The following is an 11,737-nucleotide window of genomic DNA, read 5'->3' as shown; positions in this document are numbered from 1 at the left end:
TGCTGAACCCATCATCTCTTGAGGAATCTGTGCTGGCCTTCGGTGATGATACCAAAGCTAGAATGGCAACTGTGACAGTTTTCACAATTTCCAACAGTTATGGTGATTACATTCGAGCAGGTTGGAGAAATATTTTTGATTGCATCTTAAGGTTGCACAAGCTAGGTCTTCTTCCAGCACGTGTGGCCAGTGATGCAGCTGATGAGCCAGAGCTTCCCACTGATAATGGGCATGGAAAACCTCTTAAAAATTCTCTATCCTCTTCTAATATGTCTTCCGTGACTACTCCAAAGAGATCCTATGGATTGATGGGGCGATTTAGTCAGCTTTTGTCCCTTGACACAGAGGAGCCAAGGATACAACCTACTGAGGAAGAACTAGCTGCTCGTCAGCGCACCCTTCAGACAATTCAGCAGTGCCACATTGACAGTATATTTACTGAGAGTAAGTTTCTGCAAGCTGAATCTCTATTGCAGCTTGTACGAGCACTGATATGGGCTGCAGGGCGACCTCAAAAAGTGGGCAGCTCTCTCGACGATGAAGACAGTGCAGTTTTCTGCCTGGAGTTGCTAATTGCAATTACCCTTAATAACAGGGACAGGATCGTGCTTCTTTGGCAGTGTGTGTATGAGCACATTGCCGGCATTGTTCAGTCAACTGTCATGCCTTGTGCCCTGGTCGAGAAGGCTGTTTTCGGGCTTCTCCGTATATGTCAGCGGCTGCTTCCTTACAAAGAGAACATTGCCGATGAACTTTTGAGGTCATTGCAACTTGTCTTAAAACTTGATGCCCGGGTTGCTGATGCATACTGTGAACAAATTACACAGGAAGTCAGCCGCCTTGTAAAAGCAAATGCCCCTCACATCAGATCCCAGTTAGGGTGGCGCACTATTACATCCCTTCTTTCCATCACTGCTCGACATCCAGAAGCTTCAGATGCTGGGTTTGACACTCTCTTGTTCATTATGTCAGATGGGGCCCACTTGTTGTCAGCCAATTATGTGCTTTGTGTGGATGCATCAAGGCAGTTTGCTGAGTCCCGAGTTGGACAGGCGGAGCGCTCTGTTGTTGCAGTTGATCTAATGGTGGGTTCTATTAATTGTTTAGCGCAGTGGGCCTGTGAGGCTAAGGATACAATGGGAGAGGAGGAAGCTTTAAGGATGTGTCAGGATGTTGGGGAAATGTGGTTTCGGGTTGTTCAGGGATTAAGAAAAGTTAGTTTGGACCCGAGAGAAGAGGTCCGAAATCACGCTTTGTTGTCGTTGCAAAAGTGCTTGAAAGGAGTGGACGGGATACACTTTCCTCATGGTTTGTGGTTACAGTGCTTTGATATGGGGATCTTTACGCTGCTTGATGACTTGCTTGAAATCGTACAAGGGCAGTCCCTTAAAGAGTATCGAAATATGGAAGGAACGCTTGTTCTTGCTATGAAGCTTTTGACAAAGGTGTTTCTGCAGTTGCTTCCGGATCTATCTCAGTTAACAACTTTCGGCAAATTGTGGCTGGGTGTTCTTAGCCGAATGGAAAATTATATAAAGGTGAAAGTGAGAGGTAGGAAAAGTGAGAAGCTTCAGAAGCTAATACCTGAGCTGCTTAAGAACACCTTGCTTGTTATGAAGACTACGGGAGTGCTTGCGCATAAAAATGCTTTAGGTGGAGATAGTTTGTGGGAGCTGACATGGTTACATGCGAATAACATTGCTCCATCCTTGCAGTCTGAACTTTTTCCTGATCAAAGTTTAGAAGAACCGTCACATGGTGGTAAAGCGGGGGGTGATGTAGTATCTGATGAAACAGGCCCACATGCAACTCTAACGGCATCCACTGAAGTTCCTTCTGGTGGAGGTTAGGAAATCGTATTTTTGGAACTCAAACTGGTCTTGTTAACGGATGCGCAACCCTGCATGATGATGAGAAATTGAATTACTTTTTTCCTTAGAGGTACTCTCATTTTCGAAATCTGAATTTGCAGAACCGGGCAAAGGCGAACCACTACTAGATTTGGTCATTAGCTACTAGGTGTCGTTTATTGCCACAAATAAAAGAGATGTGCTTGGTCTTGTGGTAACCATGGCGGGTTGGTCAGAATTCTAGCAAGGACGATTCTTTCATTGTATTCAATTTCCTTTCATTTTCTTCCTCCATGAAACTCTATTAGGGTGGAGTTCCCGCATAACCCTAATGATCCATCTCTCTAACCTAGTAGTAGTAGAGTGCTTTTTAGGCTGAGAATTTTGACCCTTTTTCTTTGCTGTATTTGATATGTTATACCATAAAGTAAACAACCCCTCTTTTATTTTGTATTAGCTTGCTCATTTGTGTACAGAACCAAGGTTGCTCATTAGTATTTTAGCGATCATGAGAATTTAAAATTACAATGGGCTTGAAAGTTGAACCTTCTATAGTCACTGCCTTGCATGATGGTGTGTGTTTTGCCAGTTTGTTTTTTTGTTTTGTTTGTTCGTTTGTTTACTTTATTTATTTATTTTTGCTTAATGACTTCTATTATTGAAAATAAAAGAGAAAATAAAAATAAACGATTCCTTTTCTTAGGGCCCGTTTGGTACATGTATTAAAATTATGATGGTTAATTTTAGAGTTTAAAATTTAAATTTTGTATGAAAGTAAAATACCGTAACAGAATTAATAATCATGATTTGAACGTAAGAAATAAACGAGCCCTTAATGACTCATAGCGTAAGCTGCCAAAGTTGTTTTCGCCAGTAAATATGTACTTAAATGTAAACTAATCAAGATGATTATGAGTGGCATCAAACAACATACGTTGGATTAGTACCTTTCCAGATACCGAGGAGGAAAATAATGACAACTCCTATTGATTTTGCTTGTGGTCCCTTGGCATCATTTTGCATAAGATTGTGATATAAAGCACAGGGCATTATCCCACCCTCAACTATGGGCCAAAACAGTACCATATGGTACTCGTGAGACCGAACTCGGATCCAAGTATCATTTAGCCAACCCTTTTGTTGTCGTAAAATTTTTCTACAGTAGTTTTAGCTGTCGGAAAAACTAATCAAGTATCATTTAGGCCAAATTTTTGTTACAATATTTTTCTCACAAAAATTTAATTTTAATTTTTTTATTATCGTGTTTTCTTTCATATAAAAATATTTTGAGTTGTGAAAAGAATACATCCAAATTCAGGGGTGCGGAAACACGAGTTTTTCAATACTCGGAGAAGAATCATATGTAGCATGTGCATTTCATCTCTTTGGACGATAGACGTTGCAGTGAATTGCAAAGAATCAAACTGTTCATGGTTTTATGTGTTGGTATTGGATTCTAAAGACAAGTGCTTTACATTTTTTGCCGCAAGGAGTGGGCATCGTTACTGCAGAATTATTAAGATAAAAAGAGCTTTTTGACGTTTTCTTCAGCCGGTTTATTGAGTGGCGAATTTGGGTGGCAAAAAGAAAGGGAGACTAGGAATGTAGCAATTAGCGTTATTCTTTCCTTTGTTGGGTAGCAATTCTTTGCTTGGATTGTTATTTCTTTTGATTCTAAATTCTGATACCGCCTCTTTTAGCAGCTTTTGTTGTTTGTTTCTAGTATTCTTTTGCGGAAAATATACTATGTTTGATAGTTTTTCAATTTAGTACTCTCACGTCCAAAAAATCTCAGTAAGTAGCAATGTTAATAATAAAATAAAATAGTGAGCGACGTTCTTCAATTTCGGGCATCTTAATGCACTGATATCTCCTTGACGTCTCACAACGCTCCTCTGTCTATGGATCTCCTTGACTTGTGTCATCCCTTTGAGCATACATCTTCGAGTTTTACGACAAAGTGTCGACAGAACAAGACAACGACATTGGCGCGTTGTGGCAGCAGCGAGGGCAACGTGAGGAACAGGGAAAATGAGTACAAGGAAAGAATAAGAGAGAAAAAGAAAAAGAAAGAGAATAGAAGGAGAAGGAGAAAACTTCAAGCAAATTTGAAATTTGCAAAACTTAGTAAAGGTAAAATCATCACCACAGTAGGTTTTAATATTTGTAATTGTAGCATATTTTAACAAGAAGATTGGGATGCCATTGGAATTCCGGCCTATCTCAAATCTTCTTTTAAGGCTTTGGTCAATGATTTTGTAGTGGATGGTAAATAGAATATACCAGATTTCTTTAAGGTTGCTTATCCAGATTGCTGGAGTTTGATTGATAAGGTTGTTATACCCTTGTTCTGCTAAGGATATATATGAAGTTTCTCATGCTAGAGGTACTCCAACTAGTTGGAGTTGCAAAATCTGGACACCTTTTATTCCTCATCGTTTCTTTTTTCTTGTTTGGAGATTGTTATATGAAAAGCTTCCCGTGGATGTTACTCTCTCAAGACTTTTGATATTCAACTTGATTTCTCTTGTAGTTTGTGTGGGAGGGCTGAGGAATCTATTATTCATCTTTTCTTGGAATGTCCTTACTCGCTTGGTCTTTGGAATTGAATTATGTTGATCTTTCACCGTAAAGTTTCTTGTAATGGTAGCATTGGTGATTTTTGGCATTCTGTATTAAGAGTTAATTTTAGTCTTTTAGTCAAGAAATTTTGGCTTCTTGCTTTTATGGTTGGTTGTTGGTTTATTTGGGATCTAAGGAACAGGGTGCGTTTCGAAGGGGATAGTGTGAGTCCAAGTGCTGCTTGTGCGTTTATTCTTATCATCCAAGATTTTCAAACTCGGTTATTCTTATAATTCCGCTTCTGAAATTTGTACTCTTAATAAGTTATTATGTTCGTCAAAATTTTCCTAGAAGTCCAAAAATTCTCCCTGTTTATTGGATTTCTCCTTCTTCCAGGTGGGTGGACAACACTAATGGTTCAACTAAAGAAGTCCTGGTTCGATTGCTTATGGAGGTATTTTCACAAATGCTAGGGGGTTTGTTTGCGGTTGTTTTAATGTCTTCCTTGGGAATGGTTTTGCTTTTGAAGCTGAATTATGAGCTATGATCAATGCAATTTCTATTGCCTTTGAGAATGGTTGGCGTAAATTGTGGCTTGAGAGTGATTCCTCTTTGATCATTTGTCTTTTGAGCTCTAAGTCTTTACAGGTTCCGGGGTTGCGTAATGAGTGGAGCAAGGCTCTTTCTTTGTCCATGAGAATGGATTTTTATTTGTCTCATGTATATCATGAAGCTAATGGATATGCCGATAAGTTTATTAATCTTGGAATTATTAATTGTAATAAGATGTGGTGGTCTCATTTTCTTAATTCTTTAGAGTAGTATGTGTACAGGGATTACATAGATTTACTTGATTTTGAGATTGTTGTAGCTTTATTACTCTTTTTTGTTCTTTAATAATATGAGCCTTATTTAAGGCGGTATTTTTTTTTTAAAAAAGAAGAAGATTAGGGTGGGTGACATCAGTAGATGCCATTCTCAGATCGTGCAATTCTTCCTAAATGTCTCCTTAAAATTTGTTTTAATTTTCTATGTAGAATTTTTAAATCAATAGCACAAAATGATGGATTAATGAATAGTGGTGAAGTCAGGAATTTTTTCAATAAGAGCGTGATTAAATTTAACTTTTGAATTAAACCTATATGTAGTAATTAATAGAGGTAAATCTAATATCCAAACTTTTAAATTTGTATGGTTTATTTTAGACTTAAATTGGAAATAAGAATATAATTAAAATCAGAACTCAAGGTCTAATTAATTTTCTTTAAAAACTATAGAGAAAAGACGATAAAAAAGTTTTGAATGGGAACACGTAAGGAGAAAGATGTAAAAAATTATAATATTTGTGTCAAATTGTAAAAGGAGTTTTTGGCGCCAGTGAGGGCAGGCGCCGCACTGTCAAAGTATGCATCTTTTTTACCTCAATTTACCCGTCTCTTAAACTACATAGGTGTTCTTTTTTTTTTTTTTTTTTTTTTTTTTTTTTGTTTAATGGGTACGTATATGAGTATTCTTTATTTTCAATTTCATCCTATGCATTCTTTTTTTTTTCCTTTGAAAACATAGAACCATAAAAAGATAAAGATGCACTTAAATATGACCTGGAAAATTTAAAAGATAAAGTATTATCATGGTTTTGTAAAAGCTTATTATTTATGTTATTTTAAATAATTAAATGTCATTATGATCTTTTATTTTCTCTTTATTAATCAAGAATTAGAGGTACAATTAAGATCTATGCACTTTTAAGGGTAAATTATGTAATTTTTTCTTAATTTAAATGATAATTATTTATATTTTAGTGAAGTGACATAATATTTTGTTACATCTTAAATGGTATTTCTGATTTTTTTCCTATTATAAAAACATTAAAACCATAAAAACATGATTTTCTTCCTCATTTGCCGCGGTTGATTCTTTTGAAAGAAAACATACAAATTTTCTTAAAATATTTTTTAGAAGCTGTTTAAAGGTACTTTTGACTTTCTGCTTTATTGTTTTCCCCTGATAAATTGAGATCAATGATATTGAAATATGTTTCAAAATTCAATTTCTATAAACAAAAAGATAAATTGAAAAAGTTGAAATTAAGAGATATATTTATGTAATTAACAAAAAATAACTTCATAAAAAACCCCAAAATAAAAAATCAAAACTTATATACAATGAATTATTGTGGAAATTTTAAGGATAAATGGTAGTGCATTTTTTATGAAACATAAATGGTAATGTATGTTGATTGATATAAGAAATTATGTACCGTACTCGACCTATACCCATATATGAATATGAGTTGTTATAAGCTCTTTTCAAACTATACACCGTATGTTGTTTATGAAAATATTTAGGATGGTAATTTATAAAATCGGTTTATCATTTTAGTGCTTTATGTTTTAACGTAATGTCATATCTTGTTAATATCTTGTTGTTTGGAAATTATTGAAGGGTCTTGTGGGTTAAATATAATATCATTATGGTAACGTGGGTCCGTGTTTTGGAACCAAAATACAGCCTACTCTTTTATTATTAAGCATCAAATTGACATCGTAAAATTATTTTAAAAATAAAGATTTAAAATTAAGAACCTTGTTGATCTAGTATTGTTTGTTGAGTTCTGTTGAATTTTTGTTTTTTTCCTTAATATTTTTATATGATAGAATTTGTGTTTATTAATAAAAGGGTAAATTGAACATTTAATTTCCAAAAATATATTCAAGAAATGAGAATGATATTTTTGAAAATCATAAGGTGACTTTTAATATTTCTTAAGACATTAAAGTACCAATATCGTGATGTTAAAATGCACCACAAGGTATAAAAATAATAGAAACCCATAATAAGTTTTAAAAGAGAGAGAAAACACAAATAAGTCACACACATGTAAAGAAGCTCTTTAATAGGAAATGTAATTTTAATTTTTCTATACTTCTTTGTCGTATCAATTAAGCCGGTCTGCACCCTTTAACATAACAACAAGATGGACCAAATAAAAAAAAAAAAAAAAAAAAAAAAAAACAAGATGAGCCGAATCACCAGTTGCATAGTTTCTATGATCTTAAAAATGAATAATTATTGAACAACTCACGTTGATTTATTTATTTAAAGAAAAACATAAACAGAAAGTCAATAAAATTACTAGTTATCCTTAAAGAAGTAATAATAAATAAAATGATTTTTAATACAATTCCCCCTAAACTTATCGTAATTTTACAAATTACTCCCCAAACTCTTAACTTGATCAATTAATTCTTTGATTTTGTAAAATTGTTGTAATGTGCCTCGTTTTATTACATTTGCTCAAATTTTTATTAGATCTAAAGGACTAAAAGTTAAAGAAATTGAATTTTTGTGTTGCATTTAAATTGAGATGGTAAAATTTTTCGTCGAACGTGTATTCTTAACACTAATTTAACAGAATCATTGTCAAAACCAGGCATATTAGAATAATTTTATAAGTTAAAGGGATAACTTGTTAAAATTAAAAATTCGGGGGTAAATTGCTAAAGTCATACAAGTTTAGAGGCAAATGTTTAAAATACCCTAAATCTAAATAAAACTACCAATTACGTGATTATCCATCTCATTTTAGACTTATTAGTCAATGATGTTATCAATTTTGGTAGTCAAAAACCAACCATAAAGAGGATGCTCAACATATATATCTAAACCAAGTCTAATCCATATATAGATTTGAAATAATATTGATCAAGTCAAAATCTGCGCCCCAAATACAAACGCATTCTAGTCTTCACCATGGACAAGACCAATAAACAGAAACGTTAGAGTTTGACACTCATGCAAGACAGTAGTAGGTAAAAGTTTGATGCCAGGTCGCGCTCAAACTTGGACCAAAAGCATTTTTGCCAAGAGAAAATCTAAAAAGATGTCCCATGAGTTCCACCAGCTAAGGCCCCGTTTGAGATTATTTTTAAAGGTCATTTTTCATTTTTTTTAAAGAAGCTATAATAAATTAGAGTGTTTAGCAAATTCTATTTTTGTCCAGTAGGTCATTAATTGTCTTTGCACAATAATTTATGTTGTTATTATCTAAATTTATTAAAATAACTTTAATAATAAAACTTAATTATCAATTTATCTATTTTATTTTTTCCATATCAAATGGAAAAACATATATTTTTAAAAAATAGTTATTTAATATTAAAAATCTTTAATAAATACAACATGTTAAATTTTATTCAATTGTTTTTAGTAATTATCAAAATGTTTAAAATAACAACAATAAATAAAAATTTAGTAGATTAATTAATTTTCCTTACCAATAAAAATGGAAAGATCCGTTTTTGGCAATTTATCATATATATTAATTAAAGTCCAACCAAATAAATTAGCGAAAATAGTAAATAAATACGCACAAGAAGTTAGTATCGCAGATCGGTAACAACTTACATCTGTAGGGTCACGCACAGATGTTGAATAATTCATTTTCTCAACGATTACAATCACCAATGGACTTGTGCAATCTAACTCCCTCTCGTAATTGCCGCCTAAGTCTTCATGTAACAATTAGCTGAATCTATTCGGCGAGTACCACTCGTCTTTAAAATTTGTACGGTAAAATCCCTTCAGTTGGCAGAGCACAATCTCCTAAAAGCTTCTAATTCTTCTCTCGAAGAACGATGAACGATTGAACTTCCTTTAACACTGCAAATGTTTTCTCCAAACACTACTACTTCTCCTGAAAAATGATAATGAAAACTTCTCAAAATATTATGCGTGAAACTCAGAAAGCTCAGATAATGATTAGCCTTGAGTTGTATTTATAGAGCAACCTATAATCCTCTTGAAACAACCGCTTAAGGATAAAGCCAATATCTTAAATTAGCAGCTTCGGCATATTTCCAATTTTACAAGGATTTATCTTCCAAGATAACACGCTTCAGCTATTCAAAAATCAAACCATGTGCTGTACCTCTCCATTTACGTAGGCCATCAAGTATAAGTATATATATATATATATATCCAAATCTTCTTCAAGTTTCAAATCTTGAATAATTGAATATCAGATTTTCATCTTCAGCACCATCTTCAACCTTGGGTCTTCGACTCTAACAGCATGCACGTGGAGAAAGTCTTCAAATCCTTCACATCTTCAAATTTGTTCTGAACTTCAAAAACGGATTTGACCAAATCACATTCATATTCAAGTGCCAAGCATTATATCAGGATTTGTACTTTGGCTTGCACATCACGACTTGAGCTTCACTTTTTTTTTTTTTTTAATTAAACTGCTTGCCAATCTAAACTCCTAACAAAAGTAATTTATTTTAAGAAATATTTTAATTAATAAATTAAAATTATATTTTTCTATATTTTGAATATTGACCTTAAAAATAGAAATAAAACTAGCTATAAATATGTGCTAAAGTATGTCTGCTTTCGTCATCATAAATCACTACAATAATTTTATACACAATTTACTAAACACTTAAATTTTTACTTTTAATATTCATAGTAGTTTTGTAAAAATTACCAATTATTTGTATATTTTTATCATAGCAACTTATTACTAACACCAGAGACACAACAAAAATTTTTAACAACACAATAATATCAAATTGGCCCTAAATCTTATATTTATTTTTGTGTTTATGAAATTTAAAAAGAATTGCTTACTTATTTAAACTATCCCAAAATAATTCTTTAAGTTTTTCAAAACCAAGTAAAATATAACTCTTTAACCGGTCAAATTGTTGAAAAGAACATAAATGCCCTCAATAATCAATAATTAGGTATCATCTTAAGTATTAACGACTAGGAAAATAAATTTAGGAAAATAATTGCAAAAATTTCAATACAACTTGACGTGTCATGTTGGTCTAGCTCCTCACAAGATCTGATGCCATTATTATCCACACACACTAGTGGAAGTGGCCCCGGCGGCCCGGCCCACACTGGATCCTATACTTTGTGGTTGTCCGAACACAATGATTTTATTGTTAATTTTATTTACTGTTAAAATTATTTTAAAAATTAAAAATTAATGGCTTAAATATATATTCAAACAATAATTATTGATGTTATTTTTGCTATTTTAGAAATTTTGACTAGTCAAAGGGTTAATTTTTTTCTTTTAACAAATATACTGGATAATTTTAGAATAATCGTGAAACATAGATGGCTCGTTCATTTTACCGATTTAAGTTTTTAGTTTTAAGTTTTTACAGTAAAAAGTACTCAAAAAATATCACATCTAATTTTTTTTACTACAGTGAAAAGCTCTCAAAAAATGTCACATCTCAACTCGAATTGAAAACTCGAATCTACAAAGTGAACGAGGTCAAAATACTTTTTGAATTAACAAGATCATGAGATTTAACTAAAACTCATGGGATACTTTATCTTTTGTGAGCAACCAAACCAAAAGTACCTATAGAATTTTATAATACACAGGTACAATATGGAAAAAAAGAAAAAGAAAAACATGTCCAGATCATCATATTTTGTTATATTTTGTTAAAATGTTATACATTCAAAGTCAAGCATTTAACATGATAATAAATTGCTATAATTTTTTATGACGTAGAAAAAGCATATATATAACGATGTTGCTTAAGAAATAGAAAAAAACATATATATAACAGTGTTGCTTAAGATATTAATTCACGGTGTCTAGCTTTTATTCTCTCAAATAAATCGTATGATTACAGTTGACAATGACCGTGTAAGATAGATATAATGGGATGCTCCAATTGAAATAAAATGTGATAGGGAATAAAACGACTTAAAAATAGTGATAGAGAGAAATTTGATATTTTATCACTCAAAATCGGTTTAAAGGCTTTTTTGTACGGATATTCTCTCAACTTTTCAAATTTAGTAATTTGGTCATTATTCTTTTTTGCATGACAATTGATAGAATACTTTTTGAATTAACAAGAACATGAGATTTAACTAAAACGCATGAGATACTTTTTATATTTTATCTTTCGTGAGAAACCAAACCAAAAGTATTTATAGAATTTTATGGCGTACGATTTTATCCCACAATAATTGCCCCCAGGTCAAGGCTACTTATCAGGTGGTGTCAACCTTCATAGGCAACCCATGCTTGGAGCCTTCGCACATTCGATGACCTGGCATAGGTGGTGCCAACTTGGTACCGCTAATAAATAATGACTGATGTTAGGGCGGGTTCTTGGGAAGGCTAACAGTCACATCGATTCAGCTCATCATTTCGCTGACGTTTCGTATTTTTTGAATGGGGGATTCTGAACCGTCCGATCGCGTCTTTCCGGTCTCCCACCTTTGTCACTATCGTTCGATCTTGATAGATCGCCCCCGCCATTGGTTTCACTAGGATTCCA

General features: G+C 33.0%; 1 protein-coding gene across 1 annotated transcript in view; it reads left to right on the top strand.

Moving 5' to 3' along the window:
- The window catches only part of LOC21408060 (ARF guanine-nucleotide exchange factor GNOM), a 7,766-nt gene extending 5,391 nt beyond the window's left edge, over window positions 1-2,375 (top strand). The window contains exon 4 of the mRNA XM_024165757.1: window positions 1-2,375. Within this exon, the coding sequence (XP_024021525.1) occupies window positions 1-1,850 (1,850 nt within the window). The 3' untranslated portion in view covers window positions 1,851-2,375.
- Window positions 2,376-11,737: the final 9,362 nt, after the last annotated feature.

This window comes from Morus notabilis, unplaced genomic scaffold (genome assembly GCF_000414095.1).
Source record: "Morus notabilis unplaced genomic scaffold, ASM41409v2 Scaffold139, whole genome shotgun sequence".
Classification (NCBI taxonomy): Eukaryota; Viridiplantae; Streptophyta; class Magnoliopsida; order Rosales; family Moraceae; genus Morus; species Morus notabilis.
This window is presented reverse-complemented; position numbering and strand designations above follow the sequence as displayed.